This window comes from Dama dama, chromosome 27 (assembly GCF_033118175.1).
Source record: "Dama dama isolate Ldn47 chromosome 27, ASM3311817v1, whole genome shotgun sequence".
In the NCBI taxonomy this organism is placed as follows: domain Eukaryota; kingdom Metazoa; phylum Chordata; class Mammalia; order Artiodactyla; family Cervidae; genus Dama; species Dama dama.
Genome location: NC_083707.1, coordinates 31,520,961 through 31,545,224, shown reverse-complemented (window position 1 = coordinate 31,545,224; position 24,264 = coordinate 31,520,961). Strand labels below are relative to the sequence as shown.

Sequence of the window (24,264 nt, the reverse complement as noted above, 5' to 3'; positions counted from 1 at the left end):
AAAGTATTTTGAGAGCTTTTCTCCCGGTGATTATAGGTGTTGTTTATAGTCCACTGGTTTATCTTGTACCTTGAATGGATCTTTCACCCATGTATGATTTTTGTAACAGCTCACATTTGGTCGTCTGGAGAATAACTGGTTCAATGAGTTGTATAGATCTTCCAAATGTTGACAGATCTTTTTTAAAATATCAAAAAATCATACTTGTAATCTAACAATCCCATCAGAAAATTTTTTCAGTACAGGGAAACTATCAAATTCAGAATTATGGTTACACATTTTCCAAAATTTTAATTTTGACTTGAGAGCACTGATTTTTATCATTAGCAGCAAAAACTGACAGTTGTTTTCCTCACAGTGACAGGCTTGCTTCATTTGTTTTTTTTCCTTTTGAGAGAATGTCTCTCAAAATACCCCAATGTGAATAACCACAGCTGGTTTGATATTCTTTCCAGTAAACGAAAAAAATAACAACAAAACACAGCTAATTCAGCTAGCAGCTCAGTGGAAAAGTGCTTTTCCTTGAGTATCTTACTTTGGCCTGCTCTGTGTGTGGTTCCCAGTAGGTTACATGTAATATTTTTAAAAGATATCTACTAAAGTGTTGAGATTTGGTATTTTACTGTTTGGTCAAAGACATTTTCAAGTGGAGCTGGTTCTGTTTTTTGTTTTTTACCATACCTGGTTTGCAATGTAGAATATGACAACTGTTTAAAACTGCCAGCAGTTTTATTCAGTGTTGCTTTTGTACCATTTGTGCAAATCTCAACACAGTGAAAAAGGCCCCCAAATGATTAATATTAATGTGAGAATAATTTAGACCTCATAGACCCCTGCAGTGTTTAGAGTCCACAGCAGTATGGAAGGGTTCCTAAGCCCCTCTGAAACAACAGCATGTATATTATTTTGGCCTTGTAATAGCATTCTAAAAATACAGTCCAGTCACAATTAAAGTAATTCAAAAATTGGGAAGGCAAAGCAAAACAAAATCCAAAGCCCCCACACCAGGTAACTTTTCAGATTTCTGCCCTAAGTAATGTAGGACTCCTGTGTTTTTACTTCTTAGTTTGCTCTTAACAGACTGTGGTCTTAATACTGTCACCTTACCATTTAGCCAGCTCTCATCTCACTTTCACTTTGCTTACTGAGATCTTAAAAAATAATAATAATTGCTTCATTGTATTCTATATGAAAAAAGCATCTGTTTATTCACTTTGTAGGGGACATGAAAAAAAAAAACCCACCTGTATTTAATGATAGACTTTGACTTTATCATTGTTGGAAGCTTGCTATATCTCCAGTCATGAATTACACACTTTTCCTCTTGTAAAATATTTGTAGACCTGGAAGTGTCTTTCTTTTTCTTATTCTTCAGGATGCAAAAATTGAAGCTGAAGAGTTTACTAGACAACTGTATGTTGAACTAAAGTCTTCACCTCAGCCTCACCTAGTTCCTTTCCTCAAGGTAAAGTTATGTGTTACTTTGAAGAAATTGTTTGGATTAGATTACTTTAAAGTAATTGAAAATCTGAATATTTCAATATGACAGCAACTTAATATGAAGATTATAACAGTAGGAGAAACCTCTCAGGGCTGTTGTAATCTGTAAAGCACATTTATAATCCATATTCTTTGGATTGGAGCATGCTGGGAAAACAAAAGTAACATGAATATAACTTAATGATTATATTATCTAATGCTTGTATCCTGAAAGATTCTTAACTTAAAAAAAATAGGGTCTCTTCTTTGTCCTGTTGATTCTTACTGTCAGAAATAGCCAACCTTGTGGTGCCAAATTTAGTGGGAAAACTGTTACGTTTTGGGTGGGGTAAAGCTATTATTTTTAAAAAGTAATTTATAATGTTAGACATTCTCTTCTCTAAGATTTATTGAATTAAATAGATTTTGATGGAGAACAATATCTTCGATAACAAGAACTTTGTTTGGCAGACTGAAAAAATATGTTCCTTTTGTATATTTAGTAGCTGAAAAAGAATTGAATTGAAAGTTATAAAGTTATTAAAGACCCAGGGTTATAGAGTCCTCCCATCCATTTTGAAATAACAGAAGGAAGAGTTGCCTTTAGAAGAGTTTGGCATGGTTGTCTAGGGGAGACGAGCGAGACTTCGTGAAGATGAAAGAAGAGTGGGAAAGGGGGTGGGGCACCACACTTTCCTAAGGCTATTAAGATAGTAGAAATTGTCACCAGGAGGCTGATCATGTTAATTAGGAGGGTGCCAGACATCTGATCTGAACTGAGAGTGTTTTAGCCTGAGCAGACTTGGTCTGGGGAAGAGAAGATTAAAGAATCAGCACAGTGCTGAACATCAGATAACGTTTCCAGGTAGCCCTCACGACTGAGAAGTTAGTGCCAGTTCTTCCTTAGGTGCTTCAGTGCAAAAGGTCTGTGAGCTGTAGGTGCTGTGTGTGACACTGGCAACTCTGTGTAATATGAATCTGTGTTTCATACTCATTGGAGACTGTAGGGGAGAAGAAGGGAATAAGTAAGTACCCACTATGCGTTCTGTGCCTTGCTAGCTACTTATGTTTTTTAATTTGTATTGTTTAGATTTAATTTAATTTTCCATTTCGGAGGTGAGAAAATTGTTCAAGTTAACTTTTGATTAAACACACAGGCCTAGAATTTAGCCTAACTCTAAGGCCTATAAAACACTACCTTAAAGTTATCAAATATTACCATTAAGTTTTTGCACTTTGCATCAGTTTTGTAAGGACTGTAACAAAGCCTTTTTTTTTTTCTTGAGAATAGTTTTTTTCATATCCTTGGGCACTCTGGCAGTTGGATGGTGCACTGGGATGAGGGATTTGGCATTTAAGCTTAACTCTGGCCAGATAATCAAGAGATAATATAGCATACATATTGTATTTATTTAACATACATATTTTTATTGCTATTTTTTTAAGTCATATCACTTTAGCATGTCTCTCCAATGTGTTTTTCCCAGGTCTTCTCCATCTTTGATTTCTTACTTAAATTTAATTAATCACATCAGTTCATATGTTCATGTATTTTCAAAGCAGCTTATTTTCTACCATTTTTAAAGTTTTGGAAAATAGTGTTGAGAGACTTTCTTTTCTTAGATACTATTTATAGATATATAACTGAAAACCTTCGGTTTAAAATTTTTTCAGCCTTTTTAAATAAAAAAAGTAAAAGAAGTAACTAAAAAGAAGGGAAGAGAAGCCATAGTTCTCATTTGCTTCTTAAGTAAAGGTGGTCTGATTGAATTTAAGTATCAAAACATGGAAATCTTCCAGAACAGCTCAAGAGTTCACCAAAAGATAGCCTATAGCCTTCTCCTTTTTTATCTTTTTTTCTAACTTAAAAGCAAATAAAAATCCCAGGGATGAAAAGGGAGAACCTTCTACTTTTTAGTTTAAGCTGTTTTTATTTTTTTCAGCAAGATACAAAGAGAGACCCAAACTTTAAATCCAGTCAGAAAATACTCTAGCTCAATTAAGAAAATTGACCTTGTTTCTGTTAGTTTTATTTTCATGTAAAGACTGTTTCTATTCAGTTTGGAAGTTATTTAACAAAAACTTTTTTTTAAGATTCTGCTGTCCTGTAAACAAACTTGTAGATACTAAAGTTATGGGTGATCTGTTAATGGGGTTTAGATAAATACAAATAAGTAGGATAAAGTGTTTTATTTTACCATACTAATATTTGATACCAAATTGATACTACAGTCTATAAGCTTAATACTGAGACATAATACTTAAAAATTGAAAAATGAAGCACTTTGGAGTTTTATTTGTATCCTGGATATTGACAGAAGGTAAATGATTGATAACAGATTTCCTCAGCTGAAACATTGATATACTTTTTATGTTGTCGAGATACGGCACACAAAGTAGTTCTATTTTACTAGAGCTCACTCACTCAGTTATCAATGTTGTTGTTTTTTTCTTTCCTGTTTCTAGAAAAGTGTGATTGCCTTACGACAACTGATGCCTAATGCCCAGAGCTTTATTCAGCAGTGCGTTCAGCAGACTTCTAGCGAGGTGGTCACTACTACCTGTACCACAACATCAACACCTTCTTCCGTGGTAACAACGGCAGCTTCCTCCATCCAGCCTGAGAAGCCTGTTGGTGGTTCGGAAGCCGCGGTGCCCGGAACTGTGTCCGTACAAACTCTGAAACCACTTGCTGGTCCAGGGGGAGCAAACACTGGAGTCGTGACACTTCACTCTGTGGGGCCGGCTGCTGTGCCTGGAGGGACCACGGCTGGCACTGTCGTGCTGCAGGCTCCAAAACCTCTGGTGACCTCCCTGCAGAACACGGTGACAACAGTCTCTCTGCAGCCTGAAAAGCCGGTTGTCTCCGGCACAGCGGTGACGCTGGCGCTCCCCTCGGTACCTTTTGGAAAAACCTCAGCAGCAGCTGTTTGCCTTCCGTCCGTGAAGCCTGTTCTTACTTCCGCTGGGACCACGTCCGACAAGCCCGTCCTTGGCCCTCCACTCCAAATCAAACTCGCACAGCCGGGCCCTGTGCTTGCCCAGCCAGCCGGTATCCCACAGGCAGTCAAAGTCAAACAACTAGTGAGTAACTTTTCATTTCTTCCTCAGTTTCTTCTTTAGAAAAAGTCCAACATTCTGAAAACTGGCAAGACTAGTAAAATCAACCCCTGTGTACCCTTGACCACGGCTGGTGAGTTGGTAACGTTGGAACATGTTGGCTTTGTCTCATTCCCCTCTAGTCACAGGCACAGACACACACATAATTTTTTTCCTGAACCATTTAAGAATTGTTTGCAGAAATTGGAACTTTGCACCATTAAATACTGTGTATCTCTTAAGAAAAAGGGTTTCTTTTTCTTTGCATTAACTGCAACATACTATCATGCATGGGAAGTTAATACAGGCACAATATTTTCTTTGTTGTCCCAACAAGTTCCTTTATAGCTAGTTTGCTTCCTGATGTTTCCAGTAAAGAATTGCATATTACCCTTGTCATTTTTTTTTCCAGACTCCCATAGTCTAGAACGGTTCTCAACCTTTTGTGGTTGTTCATTGTGTTGTAATAATTTTAAGTGCTTGGGGCTAGTTGTTTTTCAGAATATCCTTTTGTGTAATCGTTTCCTCAAGATTAGATTCAGATTAAATATTTTTGGTAGGCTTGTTATTAGTACATAGGTGATGTTATGATAACATTTCTTTTAAAATTGCTAAGGAGAGAAGGTGACAATGAGGGGAGCAGATGAGTAAGAAGTGGTGTTTTCTCCTGAATTCTGTAAGTTGGGAAGTTCTTGGGTAAAAGAACTTGAGTGAAATCTGTGCTGTTTATCTATTAATGTTTAGATAAACCTTACTCAAGACAAGTTTTATCAGGAGACTGAAAGTACTGTTAAGCTGTGGGAGACAGTACATGGTGAATTAATTGAAAATTATGTTTTTTAAATAAAGTTCTCACCTACCTTATCCTATAACAGAACTAACTGTTCTTTTTTGATTTTTGGTGATTGCACTTGTTCTTTATAAACCTCCATGTTAACGGCTGTGTTTTGAGTCTCTTTTTTTTTTTTTAATGTTTTCTGCTTTTTTGGAGTATTAAAATTAAGTAAACTTCCCATCCTTGTTTATGTGATCAGAACAAAACATTAGTATCTATGGATGATGGTCTTTGAGGCAGAGGGCAAACCTTGGGTATAGAATGAAGGTGTAGAATGAAAGAGGAAAGATCAGTTTGGACAGTAGTCAGACTCTTAATTTTTTTTTTCATCCCTTCCTACTCTGGCTCTGATTTTCAAGTGGAAAAATGTACCTGCCTCATGGTGTTTCTCTTGGGTGTCTGAATTTAATCTAAGAGATAAAACCTTTAGAAGCAGTGATGCTTAAACATCTGTCTAAACATCCAGGTTTGGGAGGTGCTGGAACTGTAAATGCCCCAGTGGAACGTTGTTTTTTGTAACACTGAAGAGAATGGAGACCCTAAATGCCCCAGTGGAAGGTTGCTTTTGGTAACACTGGAGAGAATGGAGATCCTCTTTCTGTGTCATAGCTGATTCTTGAATCAGTGCTCATCTTTATTGAAAATCTGTAGCATATCCACCCCTAAGTGAAATAACATTTCATAGCTACATAGAGTTTTAAAAACATACCTTGTGTATGCAGTATGGATTTTGAAATAATTTTGATGAAGGTAAGACGGAGAAAACTAAGAATCCCAGAATTTTAAGGGAACAGTCTGCTGACACTCAAGCAATAGATCTCAAAGTAGAATACATTGTCTTCCCCATTAAATTATGGTGCTCATGGCAAGAACTTCTAGGTTTCTAGAATGTCTTGAAACAGAAAACTGTCAGGTAATAATATCTTGTGGCCTCCAAAGTGACTCAGTGGTAAAGAGTCCACCTGCCATGCTGGAGGCACAGGTTCAATCCCTGGGTCAGGAAGATCTCCTGGAGAAGGAAATGACAGCTCACTCCAGTATTCTTGCCTGGGAAATCCCATGGACAGAGGAGCCTTGCAGGCTACAGTCCATGGGGTCACCAAGAGTTGGACATGACTTAGTAACTAAGCAACAATAATATCTTGACAGCATTTACACTTCATAAGCTTGAGTTGTTATGCATTAGAAACTATTTCAATCAAGAAAAACATAACAAAATCCATTGGTACATTTCAGGGATTTTTAAACTTCTACTTTGATTCTTAAAAGAATGGAAATGATTTAGTTTTCTTATGAATTCTGCTTTCTTATTTGGCCTTTGTTTCAGTTTTAATCAACAGATTTAATGTCAGTATTCCTACCTTACTGTTTAAAACAGCAAAATCTAGAGCAGCTAGACTCTGAAGATGCATTGTAATCTGTTTTACAGCAGATTTTTACCTGGGGCACAAAACAGCATAAGCTGTTCTATATGGTAATGCCACAGAGAGGATTGAACTTGAATGCTCTTTTAAATCAACTAATTTAGAACATTAATATTACTTAGGTTGGAAATAGTATTACTCAGGTAGTTTAAGAATATCATCAGTGAGTTCATTACAAACTAGTCCAATTTAATACTAGGTTGAAGCGAGGAGGAAGACACTCAGCGTGCTAGAAATAAGATGGTATTCAATGCAGCTTATAAGAAACATGAATAATTATTTAAAATGTGAGAATTGCCACACTGGATCAAATCTGTGGTCCATAAAACTCAGGATACAGTCTCCAGTAATGGTCTGAACAATGCAAATGTGACTGTGTTGTTCAGTGTCAGGTGTAAAAGTTTGTGTGGTTTATTTCCTTTAATAATCATGAATTTTAAAATTCCCGTTAGTACTTTATCCTTTTCTAGCTTGTACAGATTTTTCTGAAGAATTCTATAGGTTTTCTTCCTTCTTGATAAAATGTTTTAAATGTCACACTTTTAAGTTACAAGAAGCTTCTTAACCTACCATTGCAGAGTTTAGTTTTATCATAGATATTTTCCTTATTTCAGATGTATATTTCCCCAGGTGACTGTATTACTTGCATTTCTCTCTTAACAGAATTGTAGACATTTGATAAATAAGTGGCCAAGTACATTCAACAAATTATTGTCCAACTACTATTGTTTTGTGGATATAAGGGAAAAATAACTAATTAGTACATTATTAATGTGGTAATTTTCATTTTTATTATACTGAAGTGAAACTGATCTCCTAATAAAATAAAATAAATTAACCCAGAATATTAGGAAAGATTTGTTGTTGTTGAATAGGATTTTTGTCCCGTAACTAACTAATTGTTTTAAAGGAGAAGCATAATGAGTAGGAAACAAAACAAGGATTATTGTTTTGTTGAGTCAGATGGTTCACTCTCAGTTTCTTATTGGACTGACCTAGATCGAGACTTGAGCAATTAGTTTGTGGGTTTGGTTTTTTCTCACCTTTTTGCATATATGCTGTTAGAAGGGTGAGAGGAGAGGTAGAGTTCGGTTGTCGACTAACCACTAAGACGGGACTAAAGGCTGGATGCGAGGCTGAGTCCACACAAAGCCTGCTGCCCTCTATTTGCCATATGTAATTAGGGATTGCATAGAAAAACCTTCATGGGCTGTAATGTGGTCAGAGTTTACGTAACAATAGTCTTAACATAGATTGATTAATGCCAGCTCATTTAAATTTACTTGAAGAATATGTGTTTTTTTAGGTTTTATTTTAATACGGGGGCATCAGAATTCATGGAAAATAAACTGTTGAAACTATATTTACAGTGTATATGTTGTCTTATTTTTGCCTTATTCAAGAAAATGTTTTATTATGAAAATTTCCAAACATAGCAAAGTTGAGGTTTATCATGAACACTGTATACCAGCCACCTAGATTCTGCTGTTTACAGTTGCTCTACTTGATTTATTCATTCATCAATTATCTTAATTTTGATACATTTCAAGGCTTCTTCCTAAAATATTTTGATATTAATGTGCATATCATTAACTGCCAATCAATATTTCTTTACTCTTTTTCTTGTTTTTAGTTACAATGTATATACTGTGACATGCACAAATTTTAAATCTGTCATTGGATAAATTCTGACAATGCTTAAAAGTGAAAGTGTTAGTCTAGTGGCTTAGTTCATGTCCACCTCTTCGAGAGTCCATGAACTGTAGTCCTCCAGGCTCCTCTGTCCATGGAATTCTCCAGACAAGAATACTGGGGTGGGTTGCCATTCCCTTCTCCAGGGGATCTTCCTGACCCAGGGATCATACCCAGGTCTCCCCCATTGTGGGCAGATTCTTTACCCTCGGAGCCACAAGGGAAGCCCCTTGATGATGCTTACCTCTGTAACTCAAGTCTGCTTTTCAAGATATAGAGTGTTACCGTCACCTTGAAGTTTCCTTCTCTCCCTTCCCAGTCTGTCTCTACCTGCATACCTCCAGAACCACTGACTCTTGTAATAATAGCTCTTTGTTTCGCTTGCCAAGTAGGAGCAGATCTATCATCCTTGGACCAATTTCCATCTCTCTTAATATCGGTCTCCGTTATATGCCTTATATTATAGTCTAAAACTGTCCTTTCTTTGAAAGAACACTGCTGCTGAGTTGTTTTATATTTTCTCACTAGTAGTATTTTACTTTGTTCAGCAAGTGTGCAGGAATATGCTGCACATATGCTCCCAAGTTTTACAGTCATCAGGATGAGGAATGATGGGGATCCAGGATTGTTAAATCAGTGGATGCATTTGCCTCCTGCCATGTACATGAACTTGCACTGGATTGGGCCTAGATTGGGCCATGCACAGCCCTGGTTTTGGAGCCCATGTGAAGGCTCATCTCCCTACTTGTTCTGTGTCAGGGTCACATGCTGATGCTGGGTTCCTTTGGCCTTCCTACCCCATGCCTCCTGGCTGGTCCCCTAGAGGCCTGGAGCCTCCATTCACCTTAGGGGCTAGCCTCTATGCTGTAGTTATCATATATATATATATATAGAGAGAGAGAGAGAGAGAGAGAAAGTATCAAAAGTGGTTTGAAAACTAACTCAAATTTCTAATAACATTTTATTACTACCTTTCATAATCAAAATATGAAAACAATACCAAATAAAAGATAGCAGGGAAGAAAATAAACAATAGGGAGATAAGTCAGAGTTGCTAGGAGTATTTGTTTTGTTTTGAGTTTTCATCTGAATGCATAAGTGGGACTCTGAATGTATATTACTTTGTAGAATTGAAATCTGATTCCTAGAACTTTAGGATACAAAAGTATGATCTCAACTGAAATACATAATTGTTTTCAAGGGTTCTTTCTCTCTTTCAAGAGTTAGTTCTCATAGAATCATGACAATCGAATTATTCCAACTTGTATTTCTCCTCTAGGGGTATTAGTTCTTATATGATTATTTACTGGGACATTTTGGATTTCTTGTAAGTTACTTTTGTTTAGTAATATGCACTAGATTTAATTTTATTTGTAAAAGAATATAGAATAAATTATGGGCTTCTCTGGTGATTCAGACAGTAAAGAATCCGCCTTCTATGCAGGAGACCTGGGTTCAATCCCCAGGTTGGGAAGATCCCCTGGAGGAGGGCGTGGCAACCCACTCAAGTATTCTTGCCTGGAGAGTCCCCACAGACAGAAGAGCCTGGTGGGCTGCAGTCCATGGGGTTGCAAAAGAGTCGGACACAACTGAGTGATTAAGCCCAGCACGTAGAATAAATTAAATAACCTCCAGAATTCTGTTATGAAACTAGATCATTTATATTAGCCATATATGAGTTTGAGGACTTAAAAATAGTTCACTATGAATAGCTGGCTCAAATACATAGTGACTTTTTTTCCTTTGAGGTGAAAGAATGAAACTCTACTATTCTGTTTTTTTCTTCTTTGAAGCTAAAAATAAGGCTCTGCTATTACTTTAATTTCTCTTATTTAATCCCCAACCCTCACCCTGTGGATTTCTTGAACTGTTATCTTGGAGAATGCTTTTAGCATTGCAATCTTTCAGATACTTTTAAAAAAACAACTGAAAGTCATTATCTTTTAGAGGTATATTTTGAAATATTTATGGATTAAAAGATGTACCTGAGATTTGCTTTAAAATAATTGAGAGTGGGGAGAAGTGGGTAGGGATAGAGATGAATTAATCATTGCTGAAGCTGGGTAATAATGGTATAGGTGTTTTCATTTTTTTGTTGTTGTTGTTCCCTCTGCTTTTGTATGTCTTTGAAATTTTCCATGGTAAGTTAAAAGGATGAAAATAAGATCTATTTGGAGATTTAAATTGTGCCGTGTGTAAGTTTGAATTCCACTCTGAAAATTACAGTGTGAGATTATCATGGTTTTCACTTTTGAGCTAGGTAAATTTACAACATACAAATTTAAACTTTTAAGTAGGCTTTCTTGTGATGCTGAGGTAAAGGTATGTATGGTTAAATGAGGACAATCATATGTTCTCTTGTTACAGTTGTAGTTTTGTTCTTTTCTAAACCAGGTCTAGTTGAAGGACTATATTAATAGTTCTCATTGTTTCAGGTAGTCCAGCAGCCTTCAGGAGGTCTTGCAAAACAAGTGACCACTCTTACCCATTCCCCAGCATTGACCATCCAGAAACCTGGACAGAAGAAGGTGGCAGTGAGCACTACAATACCTACCAGTCAGTTTTCCCAAGGTAGATTATAACTGATCTCTGCCCTGTCATGTTGGGTTTGCAACATGATGGGTTTCTGTACTTTTTTTTTTCACCATTATATTCAGAGAAGAGAGATTTCTATTAAGTTGAGACCTATGAGAGAAGACTGAAAAATAGCTTAATATTATATTCTTTGTACATAGCCACTTTTAGGGATGTATGCTGTTTTAGATTAAATCAACACCATTCATGGTGTTTTGTAACTAGATAAAACAATCTACTAGTAAATATAGTACCTTTTTTTAACATAAATTTTGCTATTGCCTTATTTCTTTTATTAAAATTGTGCTTTTTTCCCTCTACATTTGGAAGTCAGTCTTACAAAGGATAAGAGTCTTTATGTATTTTTAAAATCCACCAATACAAAAGATATAGTATAACATATTTCTTTTCTTCATAGTATTTTTCATAGTATCCTTCATAGTATTTTTGTAATGCTGGTAATTCTCTAGACAATTTGGGGAACATATAAAAAGAAATGGAGAGGTCTTGATTTTGTGATTTCTTGTGCAGGGAATAAATTAATTGTAATGTTTGAATTTAAATATAGTTCTAGAAAGCTTTGAAATTTTCTTTGATTATTCTTTATGCATTGAAAATAGCTATTGTCCTGAATTTTTTCCTGATGTGTGATTGCTTTTTTTTCATTTTACTTTTTCTGTCTTCTTTTGTTTTTATAGCTTCCATTCTAAAGCAAATTACTCTTCCAGGAAATAAAATTCTGTCACTTCAATCATCTGTTCAGAAAAACAAAATAAAAGAGAATGGAACAATATCCTTCAGGTAAAGAAATTCAATGATCAAAATTTTGCCTGATTTAAGAAATTAATATTCTTTTTAAAAACACAAAAGAGATGACAAAATAATACTTATATAAAATAAATTTAATGATGCCTTTTGAAAAAGCTAACAGTGCTTTATTGAATATAATTTATAAGTAGTAAAGTGCACAGATCTTAAGTGTAGAGCTCAATGAATTTTGACAAACATATACCTGTGTAATCTTAATTCAGACCAAGATGCTAAACATATCCATCATCTTTATGCTCCTTTCAAATCAATTACTTCCAACCTTGCCTCTGGCAGCCACTGTTCTTATGTCCCTCACCATAGATCATTTTTGTCCATTCTTGAACTTTACATAAATGGAAAATTACATTATCTACTCTTTTGCATTCGATTTTTTTCACTCAACATGTGTTTGAGATTCATCTACATCATTTTGATTATTATAAGGTTGCTATTTTGTTCTGGTGAACAGTATTCATTATCTGAATGTAAATTTGGTTGTTTTCCTGTTGATGGACATTGAGTTGTTCCCAGTTTTCAAATGATTCTATAAAGTTGCTGTAAACATTTCCATACAGATTATTATGTGAACATAGGTTTCATTTCTCTGTAGTTAACATCTAAGAGTAGTATTGTGGGGTCACTAGGTAAGTATGTGTTTTACTATTTAAGAAGCTATCAAACTGTTTATCAGAGGGACTGTACCATTTTTCATTTCCACCAGCAATGAGGAGACTTCCACTCCAATTTTAGTACTTGTTATTGCCAATTCTTTTGACTTTTACCATTCTAAGTATACAGTGGTTATTGTCACTCTCATTTTAGTTTATATTTTCCTAAAGACTTAAGATGTTGAACATCTGTTCTTGTGCTTATTTGCTATCCTTAACACTACCTTCTTTGGTGAAGTAATCTTTTGCCCATTTTTCTTTTGAGTTGTTTGTTTTTCTGTGCTTGCATTTTTAGAGTTCTTTATATATGTTCAAGATCCAAGTCATTCTCTTACCAGTGTCTTTCACAGAGCAAAAGTTTTTAATTTTGCTGAAGCCCAGTTCATTAATTTTTTCTCTTGCAGATTATGCTTCTCATGTTTTATATAAGAAATGTTTGTGTAACCAAAGGTTATAGAAATTTTCTCCTGTTCTTTGTTCTAGAAGTTTTACAGTTTTATGTCTGTCCTTCTTGGATCAATACTTTTTAAAATTTACCAGTTGCTTACTTAAAAATCTGTGTGTGGATATTCTATTTTCTTCTTTATATGCTCCCATTTTTAGTTGCATTATTTGTCATAGTATGTAAGCATTTGTACATTAATCCCCTCTCCTCATCCCCATCAATACTTTAGTTGTAGCTCTACTTTTATATTAAAATGCTCACCTTCAGTCTGTTCTCTGGAGTTTTCTCAGTCATCTTTTGTTTGGATGAAATTAATTGAATGTGGTCCATGCTTTGATCTACCAGGACACCTCTTTAGTATTTTTTGACTTGGGATGTACTTATCTTCCTGCCAGTGGTATATTTCATCCTTTATTCTGCCACTAGTTCTCTGGTCTCTCTCCTGCAATTTTTATTCAGTCTGCTTTTGCCTAAAACCTCTTGAGATAGGGTGAGTGAGTTGAGGAATCGGTCGCCATTGGACAAGAAAGTGTGCACTGGAAATTGTTGTTTTGCTTTTTCATTTATTCTTGTTTTGAAGTTTGGATATTCTTTGTCTTCAGGTTGTGCTGAGGCTGTGGTGATGATTGTTCTGTATTGCTTGGGGGAAGTAAATGTTGGAAGATGATGACCTAGGCAGTCATCATTGTCTTCCAATGCAGTAAGTTTTGACAAAAGACTAAATTTATGTACCAAGTACCTCAGTCAAGATACATAGAATATTTTCAATACCCTGAAAGTCTCCTGTGTGATACTTCCCAGCCAGTCCCCTCATTATACCTTAGGCAACCACTAACTGGCTTCTTATCATTGTTGATTTTTCTTTCCTAGGGTTTTAAATAAGTAGAATTGTATAATTTGTATTCTTCGCTTGGTTTCCTTTGCTCAGCATAATGTATTTGATATACATCCAGTGTTGTTGCATGTATTAGTAATTTGTTGCCTTTCATTGCTGAGTAGTATTCCACTGTATGGTGCTCTGTGGTTGTTTGCACTGAATTGTTTATCTCTTTAGCCATTGGTGGATATTCAGGTTGTTTCCTGGTTTTGGCTATTGTGAGTAAAGATGTTAGAAACATCTGTATCCAAGTCTTTGTATGGACATAAGTTTTCCTTTGTGTAAATATATGAGCAAAATTGCTGAATCATTTAGTAGGTTTATGTTTAACTTTATAAGAAGCTGCCAATCTGTTTTCCTATGTGGTTGCACCACTACAGTCCTACCACAAAGTATAAGAATTTGTTCCAGTTGTCCTATATCCTTGCTCGGTGGATGGGTAAATCAGGTTAGAACTGACAGCCCGCTGAGTTTGCTTTACTCCAGAGAAGATCTGTGACTGTCTCACAGGAACCAGGGAGGATTTGGCACCACGTAGCACCTGCTCTGGAGAACCTGACTTAGTGTCTCCACTCTAACAGAGGCCAGGAAGCTAGTGCCAGCCTCAGGCATTTGCCCTCGAGGCAGTTCTAGCTTTAGAGTGTACTAGGTGCTTGTTTTTACTGATACTTTTTGACAACTTCTGTGCGCCCAACATTGGAATGAAAAAGTCTTAAACTTGTCTAAATTAGAATGCCAACCTAATTTTGGCATTAGAAATTATATAATTTCTAATTTCTCATGGGTACATCTAGTCCACTTAATGCCTGATGCAGAAGTATCACCATTAGCAGATTTTAAATCACAAAACTAGCTTTATCAGTCTCCTCCTTTATAACTTTTGAATTTTGCATTATTCTAAGAAATCTTTTCCTATCCTGAGCTTATAATGATGAGCTTGTGTATTTTCTTCCAAAATATCTATACAAACTCCATATATGCAGTAGACCTTTACAAAGTCAGCAGTAGTGCTTGATTCTATCTTTGTAAATAGCTGAAGCAGAAATAACCTTTTCCTGGCTGGGTTGCTTACATCAACAATAGTTACTGAAGATTTCATCATCTTTACTTTTCTGATATGAAATGCTACTTTACCTTTCAGTAAATCCCCATTTGTTCAAGAGTATATTTCTAAAATTTCATTTTACTGCTGTTTTTGTTTTATTTCTATGTTAATATTTTTGCATTTTGATTTCCCTTACTTTCATTATTTTTATATCTGGATAAATTCTCTATTCCTTTCTTATCAAAAATGTCTTGACTTGTTCTTCTTTTACATATAAATTTCAAAATCAGCGGGGAAGTTCTTTTAAAATTTTTTACTGAGATTACCTTGAACCATAGTTATATTTATTAGAGTTCAGTAAGGTTGTAGCTGACAGAAAAACTGAAGAATAGTGGCATAAGCAAGATAAGATTCTTTCCCATATTTAGGAAAACTGGAAGTAGGCAGACCATTACAGGTACAGCATTCTCTTGGTGTTAGGGACGGAGGAGTTTTGCTCCCTTCCTTTTGGTTCCTCATACATACTAGTCAGGCCCGCTGTACAGTTTTTAGATGTGGTTATTTGCTGCATTTTCTTTCCCCATCTTCATATGGACCAATCCAGTTTAAAAGCTTCTGTTTATAACAGTTATTATTAATATTTCAGTTTAAAAGTTATCTGACTAAAGAGTCTTTGCTTAGCCAGCCCTGTAAAGTAGCTTTTTCAGTCACAACTGCTGTCTTGAAGCACTTATCTAAAGTTACTCTATTTATTTGTTTACCCTTCTTTATACTCCCCAATCTCTCTGAGAGTTTGTTGTAACTTTACCATTGTGTACTTAATGTGTAGAAAAATGCCTTGTTCATAATAAGCATTCAGAAATTTATTGAAATAATGAATTTCAAAAAAGAACAGGAATGTCTATAATCTTAGATATAATCTATTTTTAAGATAAGTTTTATTTTAGCTCTAATATGCACTTTTCATTTTTGTATAATATGTTCTAGTTATTTGGGTCATATGTGACTTTATGCATATCTTTTTATAGTGATGTCTTTTTGTTAAGTTTGCTTTCTCAGATACATAGTGTTAATATCACTTCATTTACTGTTTAGGTAAGAGACTCTATTTAGGTAAGAGGATGTAATAGTGTATGGCATTAGATCTTGTCTTGACTTAACTGGATGAGGTTAATAGCAGAATGATATCCTTCTGTATTTTCAAAACTACTTAAGTGAAAAGAAAATTTTTGTGACTTTTTCCCTGCATAAATCATATTTTCTATTGTGCTTGTCAGTACATCTGGGATGAATAAGGGAAGCTATATAGTGTTTAAACACCAGAGGGTGCCAGAGATTCGTGTTTTATTCTTTATATTTCAGAATCAGAAGTGACAAATATTACAGTACCTCTGCATGTTTGTGTAGTTAATTTTATTTAAACTGGAAACTGGAAATTTGATGATCATAAGGAGTTATTGTTGATTTTTTTAAAGAGGTGATACTGTCTTATGATTAAAGTTTTTCTTTAGAATATTTTAGAGAGAGAATAAAATATTTGTGGATGGATGTTATATATATGTGGATATTTATGTATACATGTATAACTTAGGACGCATTATAACAGCTAGAGGTTAAGTGGCTTTTTTAAAAATTTGCCTTAAAAGACACTTAGAAAAAAACATAGGACAAGGTTACATACTGTTTGTACAGATATTACTCCACCAACTTTAATGTCCCATTTTCTTCTTATTGCAGGAATCAGATTCTCTAGTGTAGGTTAAACATGTGCTCTATCTTGATTCGTATGTAATTAATTGTTTTATTATGTATTTATACATAGTAACAGATGGTTAATCATTCCAAGGAAGGACTTAGAAAACTGTCTCTGGTGATAAAATCTTGGAAGGACAGGAGACAGAAGAAACACCCTTCTGAGCTGTGCAAATTAATTCTAAATCTAGGGTTAAATTCAACAAAAAAAAGTCTTGGAGGAGTTGCCTTTATGCTAATTCTTGTTAGACAGTAGGTTCTTAAATATTCCTCACAGCAAAATTACATGGATGAAAACTTAGAGATGTGATTGTGAAAGCTTGCAAAATTATTAGCCAGATTTTATTATAGTAAAATGCTATTTAGGAAAAAATTATCTTTGTGCTTACATGCAGAATGAACTGGGAAGGAATATACTCTGAAGTAGTTCCTAAAGTCACTAAAGTTTGAGAAATACTGCAATATCCTATGCTATGTTTCTTAAAAAGAAGAAAGATGATTTCCCATGGGGAAAAATACCTTTGAAAAAGCATAAAAGGAGAGTAAGCAAGATGTTGTGTGAGTTTATATACTGGCTGTGGTAGGTAACACAGAGATTATGCTGAAAGGTGATGAAACAAGAATATTGAAGGTAAACTTATTTTACCAGGGATTAGTAACCTAAAGGAAGAACTTGATCTTCTTAAAATAAAAAGAAATGTACCCTCGAACGTTCAAAAGTTGTAGTAATTGGACAGACACTTTAAATTATGAAAACAAACTAACATTTCCAAAGTAGGCAATTGAAGTCGATCTGGACTATGCATGGGGCATTGACAGCTGAAAAATAATAAAGCAAAAGGAGCTGAAGACTAGAACAAGAAAGGGAGAATAGCCTGAGAAAGGCCAGGGTCGGTAGGAGCTATTTGATGGTGAGAAATGGGAGGGAAGAGTGTGCTAAGTTAAGGTCATTACCTGGAGGACCTTGAATATCAGGTTGAGTTCATGGGATCATGAAATGTTTTGTAACAGGAAAGTAATGTGATTTTTTTCTACTAGAGAAGATTTAGTTTGATGCTAATATAGATCTTAAGAGGGTTCAGTTCAGTTCAGTCGCTCAGTTGTGTCCGACTCTTTGCGACCCCATGAACTGCAGCACGCCAGGCCTCCCTGTCCATCACCAACTCCCAGAGTTTACCCAAATCCGCGTCCATCAAGTCAGTCATGCCATCCAAACATCTCATCCTCTGTCGTCCCCTTCTCCTGTCCTCAGTCTTTCCCAGCATTAGGGTCTTTTCAAGTGAGTCAGCTCTTCACATCAGGTGGCCAAAGTATTGGAGTTTCAGCTTCAACATCAGTCCTTCCAATGAATACCCGGACTGATCTCCTTTAGGATTGGACTGGTTGGATCTCCTTGCAGTCCAAGGGACTCTCAAGAGTCTTCTCCAACACCACAGTTCAAAAGCATCAATTCTTTGGCACTCAGCTTTCTTTATAGTCCTACTCTCACATCCATACATGACCACTGGAAAAACCATAGCCTTGACTAGACAGACCTTTGTTGACAAAGTAATGTCTCTGCTTTTTAATATGCTATCCAGGTTGGTCATAACTTTCCTTCCAAGGAGTAAGCGTCTTTTAATTTCATGGCTGAAATCACCATCTGCAGTGATTTTTGGAGCCCAGAAAAATAAAATCAGCCACTGTTTCCACTGTTTCCCCAACTATTTGCCATGAAGTGATGGGACCAGATGCCATGATCTTAGTTTTCTGAATGTTGAGCTTTAAGCCAACTTTTTCACTCTCCTCTTTCACTTTCATCAAGAGGCTTTTTAGTTCCTCTTCACTTTCTGCCATAAGGGTGGTGTCACCTCCATATCTGAGGTTATTGGTATTTCTCCCAGCAGTCTTAATTCCAGCTTGTGCTTCCCCCAGCCCAGCGTTTCTCATGATGTACTCTGCATATAAGTTAAATAAGGTGACAAGTAGAAGCGATTTTAAAAAGTAGGCACAAGCGGTAGTTAACTGTATTAAAAGCTGAAGAATTAGATCAGTTTCAGAAGCCAAAAAGCAAGCCAGGTGATTGGGTAATACTTCTTTAACTTTTGCATAGTAACCTATTGCCCCGACAGAATCTTAAATTGGAAGCCTTTCACTGTTAAATTTTCTTCTTGTATATCTTTTAGAACGAAACAGTCTTATGTCTTTCACAACACCTTCATTAAAAAATATACTGCATCAGACCAGAGGTCTTGAAGAATGATTCAGAGATTCTCACTTTCTTTGCCTCTAAAATTAAACCAATCCAGAATCACAAATTACCTCAGCAGCAAAGCCTTTGTTCCTGCCTTGGCCTGTCTTTTTAGCCTTATCAACAGTGCTGCTATGACACTGTGTTGTCTTTGCTTTCCTTTAGTCTGCCTTCTCTCTAAGAGGAAGTTTTAAATGGTTCAGGTACTGTTGATCGTGGTACTCTTTCCTCTTCCCTCCTTAGGGTCTCCCTCTCTTCATGCGGCCCTCTGTAACCATAGCAGCTGATAGCTGGACTAGAGGGAGCTGTGTTCAGCTTGGGGCCAGATAGAAGGGGCGGGGATGGCTAGGCAAGAACAAATCTTATTGGGTGGTTAGCTCCCTGCTGATTTCAGAGAAGGGCTGCAAGAAGATTCTGAAAGACATGGGACAGTCTCTGCACTGATGAATTACTTTCAGTTCTGGTACTGTGCGTGGGACTGCTAGTAATAGGAGACCTGGTACTGGTCTCTCCAGTCTTTATGTGAGATTTCAGCAGGGGCTCAGAGGGAACACCCACCTGTGGAAGCAAGGTACAAGGCCTCTGTACCTGGCACACAGCTGACCTTGTGACCATACCATGCTGTGTGCATGTGTGTAAAGGCCATGTGCTGTATACCGTAAATAAGTCTGGGGGTTTTTTAAGGAAAGAATGAGGCTATGTTCTGAACTTCATTATATTTCTCTGTCTTCAGTTTTCTTTTTTTGTTTATTTACATATTATTTTAAAAATATCACTAACCATTTGATTGAGTAATCCATGTATATAGTACAACATTCAAAGGGTAGAAAAGATAACATGTTTGCATGCGAAGTCACTTCAGTTGTGTCTGACTCTTTGCAACCCTATGGACTGTAGCCCTCCAGGCTCCTCTGTCCATGGGATTCTCCAGGCAAGAATACTGGAGTGGGTTGCCATGTCCTCCAGGGGATCTTCCTGACCCAGGGACCAAACCCATATCTCTTAATGTCTTCTGCATTGGCAGGCAGTTTCTTTACCACTAATGTCACCTGGAAAACCCCTAGAAAAAGAGTATGAGGTGATATAAAATGTCTTCTTTCCTACTCATGCTTCCCAGTTTCCCCCTCCAGAGATGAATTTCTTGTGTATCCAGAGATATGCCCATATAAGTTATGTCCATATAAGTGTGTATTTTTTTTCCCAAGGTACACTCTGTTCCATACCTTGTTTTGTTTAGTTTTTCCAATTTCGTAATACACCTTGGCATTTGTTCTGTATCTGGCCAAAGAGAGCGCCCTTATCCTTTTAAGTGGCTGAGAGCGACATTAGAAAGTACCCTAATCAAAGTTATTCATTGTTTTGAGGAAGAAAATTTTGTCCTAAAGGCGATAAGTAACTGGTTGGGATTCTATTTCAGAGTAAACAGATTCTGTTTAGGAGTGAACAGAGTTTTTAGTCGAATGTACTTGGCCCCTTTTTTCTTTTTTAATAGATGATTTTTAGTGCAATTTTAGGTTCACAGGAAAATTGATTGGTATCTTGTAGAAAATTCTAATATATGCACAGCCTCAATCATTACCAACATCCCCCACCAGAGTGGTTTATTTGTTATGCTTGATGAATCTGCACTGAGACATCATTATCAACCAAAGTTCATCATTTACCTTACAATTCACTCTTGTGATGCATTCTGTGGGTTTTTACATTTTCGTGTGATGACATATATCCCCCATTATAGTGTCATACAGATACTATATATTTCACTGTCCTAAAACGTCCTCTGTTTTCTGCCTAGTCATCCCTTTCTGCTAACCTTTGGCAACTACAGGTCGTCTTATTGTCTCCATAATTTGCATTTGCCGAGATGACATATAGTTGGAATCATCAGTATGTAGCTTTTTCAGTTTGGCTTCTTCACTTAATAGTGTGCGTTTGAGTTTCCTCCAACGTCTTTTCATGGTATGGTAACATTTCTTTTTAGTCCTCAACGATATTCCATTTCTGGATTTACTACAGTTTGTCCAGTCACCTGCTGAAGGACATCTTGGTTGTTTCCAGGTTTTGACAATTAGGAGTAAATCTGCTAGAAACATCCATGTACAGCTTTTTGTATGGATGTGAATTTTCAGTTCCTTTGGGTTAGTACTGAGGAGTATAATTGCTGGATCATATGGTAAGAGTATGTTTAGTTGTGCAATGAACTGCCAGACTGTCTTTCATGGTAGCTGTACCATTTTGCGTTCCCACCAGCAGTGAATGAGACCTCCTGTTTCTCCACACCCACATCAGCATCTGGTGTTCAGGCTTGTGGCCATTCTGATAGGTGTGTGGTGGTATCTCATTGTTTTAATTTGCATCTCCTTGACAACATAGGATGTGGAGCATCTTTTCATATGCTTGCCATCTTTTTGGTGAGTTGTCTTTTAGGTCTTTGGCCCATTTTTTAATCTGTTTGTATTCTTTTTGTTGTGTTCTAAGAGTTCTCTATATATTTTGGATAACAGTCCTTAATCAGATATGTGTTTTGCAAATATTTTCTCCCAGTCTATGGCTTGTTTTTTCATTTTCTTGATACTTGATTTTTAAAAAGTATTTTTTTACTTAGACCTTTTAGAATATTTTTTTAACTCGGATCTTGGTCCATCTTTAGGTTTACAGTTTCTATTGTACTTAAATTTAAGCTTTAAGTGTTCAGATGTTTCTGGAATACTTCTTTGTTTACATAGGTGGTAAATTAGTTCTTAGAACCATTCTCAGCATCCCATACCTCTGACAGTACCCCTGTGACATTTGATAAGGTGGAGACCAACCATTTTTATACAGTTTCTTTACATTGTATATTTCATTTGGTTGATTTGAGATACTAATTTTAAAAGTTTTCTTTTCCCTATTACAGAGACACAGTTTTAAAGGTTAGGCTTTTAAATATACTGTTTAGGTTGTGGAACCATATTTCTTTCTCTTCACTTGCAACTGTTGTGTCTAGCACTTAACTTTCTTTCATTTAGTTTGAAACTCTTATACCTATGTGAGTGGGGTCTCTTTCCCTCTCTTAGCCCTAACATGCTGCTTTTTAAAGTTGAACACCAGAGGCTTTCATATCTTAAACACTTAACTGGTATAGTTCATTTCTGTCTTTTGTACACAAATGCATTACTACAGGGAGGTTCAAATCTATTGATATGAAATCACATGATAGATCATTTGGCCCATGCAATAAATAGAAACAATATCTTTTTTATATAATCATGTTTGTGTAAATTGTTATGCACTGGTACGTAAGTTATGGTCAGTGACATGCCTCTTATTATGTATGGTGTTAAGGATGCCATTCAGTTCAGTTCAGTCGCTCAGTCGTGTCCGACTCTTTGCGACCCCGTGAATCTCAGCACGCCAGGCCTCCCTGTCCATCACCAACTCCTGGAGTCTACCCAAACCCATGTCCATCGAGTCAGTTACGCCATCCAGCCATCTCATCCTCTGTCTTCCCCTTCTCCTCCTGCCCCCAATCCTTCCCAGCATCAGGATCTTTCCAAATGAGTCAGCTCTTCACATCAGGTGGCCAAAGTATTGGAGTTTCAGCTTCAACATCAGTCCTTCCAGTGAACACCAGGACTGATCTCCTTTAGGATGAACTGGCTGGATCTCCTTGCAGTCCAAGGAACTCTCAAGAGTCTTCTCCAACACCACAGTTCAAAAGTGTCAATTCTTCCGCACTCAGCTTTCTTTATAGTCCAACTCTCACATCCATACATGACTACTGGAAAAACCATAGCCTTGACTAGATGGACCTTAGTTGGCAAAGTAATGTCTCTGCTTTTAAATATGCTATCTAGGTTGGTTATAACTTTCCTTCCAAGGAGTAAGCGTCTTTTAATTTCATGGCTGCAGTCACCATCTGCAGTGATTTTGGAGCCCCCAAAAATAAAGTCTGACACTGTTTCCACTGTTTCCCCATCTATTTGCCATGAAGTAACAGGACCAGATGCCATGATCTTAGTTTTCTGAATATTGAGCTTTAAGCCAACTTTTTCACTTTCCCCCTTCACTTTCAGCAAGAGGCTTTTTAGTTCCTCTTCACTTTCTGCCATAAGGGTGGTGTCATCTGCATATCTGAGGTTACTGATATTTCTCCCAGCAATCTTGATTCCAGCTTGTGCTTCTTCCAGCCCAGCATTTCCCATGATGTATTCTGCATATAAGTTAAATAAGCAGGGTGACAGTATACAGCCTTGACGTACTCCTTTTCCTATTTGGAACCAGTCTGTTGTTCCATGGCCAGTTCTAACTGTTGCCTCCTAACCTGCATACAGGTTTTTCAAGAGACAGGTCAGATGGTCTGGTATTCCCATCTCTTTCAGAATTTTCCACAATTTATTGTGATCCACACAGTCAAAGGCTTTGGCATATTCAATAAAGCAGAAATAGATGTTTTTCTGGAACTCTCTTGCTTTTTTGATGATCCAGTGGATGTTGGCAATTTGATCTCTGGTTCCTCTGCCTTTTCTAAATCTAGCTTGAACATCTGGAAGTTCACGGTTCACATATTGCTGAAGCCTGTCTTGGAGAATAAGGATGCCATTAGAATTTTAGTATTTCTTTCGTCTTTCTTTTCTCTCTCCTTAAACATAATATACTCATCTTAGTACCCATAGCCATGTAGCAATTCTATTAGATAAAACCAACTATTTAATTTTGCTGGCACAATGCAAGGAGCCCAAACATATTTTGTGTTCTTATATGTGTGTCTTTTACATATGTGTGTATAATTTTATATCTTAAATATTAGCCCTTTGCAGCCATTTGCTCGAGGAGGTGGTTTAATTAATTCAATTGGTACAGATGAAGCACACCAAAAGTCTAAAGCAGAAAAACAAAGCTGATTTTAACCATATAGTTTCAGAATAGCTAGTCTAGAGAGATTCTTCTCAAGGGCCTTTTCACGGGTATGGACCTTTCAGGATCGAAGGCTTTCTCCTCCTCAGTGGACCAGTGGAGGGCAATGGGGATATTTCAGGGGTTTTTAATCATCTTGGGTGAAAAAAAAGAAACCTGTTTTTATTTCATTGTCTTTCATTGGAGGCAGTTTGTGGATAACTTAGACTAACTTCCAAATCCCTCTTTTTTGAAAAAAAATTATTTATTTTAATTGGAGGACAGTTTTTCCACAATATTGCATTGACATCTGCCATACATCAACATGAATTGGCCATGGGTATCCTGTCCCTGCCCCCACCACAAACCTCTCTCCCACCCCTCTAGTTTGTCACAGAGCACTGGACCAAATCCCTCTTAGTGCACCCTATTTACTAAACTGAGAGAGGGAGAGATGGG

The 24,264-nt window shown here is 36.5% G+C and overlaps 1 protein-coding gene across 1 annotated transcript in view; it reads left to right on the top strand.

Moving 5' to 3' along the window:
* TAF4B (TATA-box binding protein associated factor 4b) overlaps window positions 1-24,264 on the top strand; it is an 89,325-nt gene that overhangs the window by 18,594 nt on the left and 46,467 nt on the right. Inside the window, exons 6-9 of the mRNA XM_061130736.1 lie at window positions 1,376-1,465; window positions 3,946-4,563; window positions 10,965-11,100; window positions 11,802-11,904. Of these exons, the coding sequence (XP_060986719.1) occupies window positions 1,376-1,465; window positions 3,946-4,563; window positions 10,965-11,100; window positions 11,802-11,904 (947 nt within the window). The remainder of the gene's footprint in view (window positions 1-1,375; window positions 1,466-3,945; window positions 4,564-10,964; window positions 11,101-11,801; window positions 11,905-24,264) is intronic.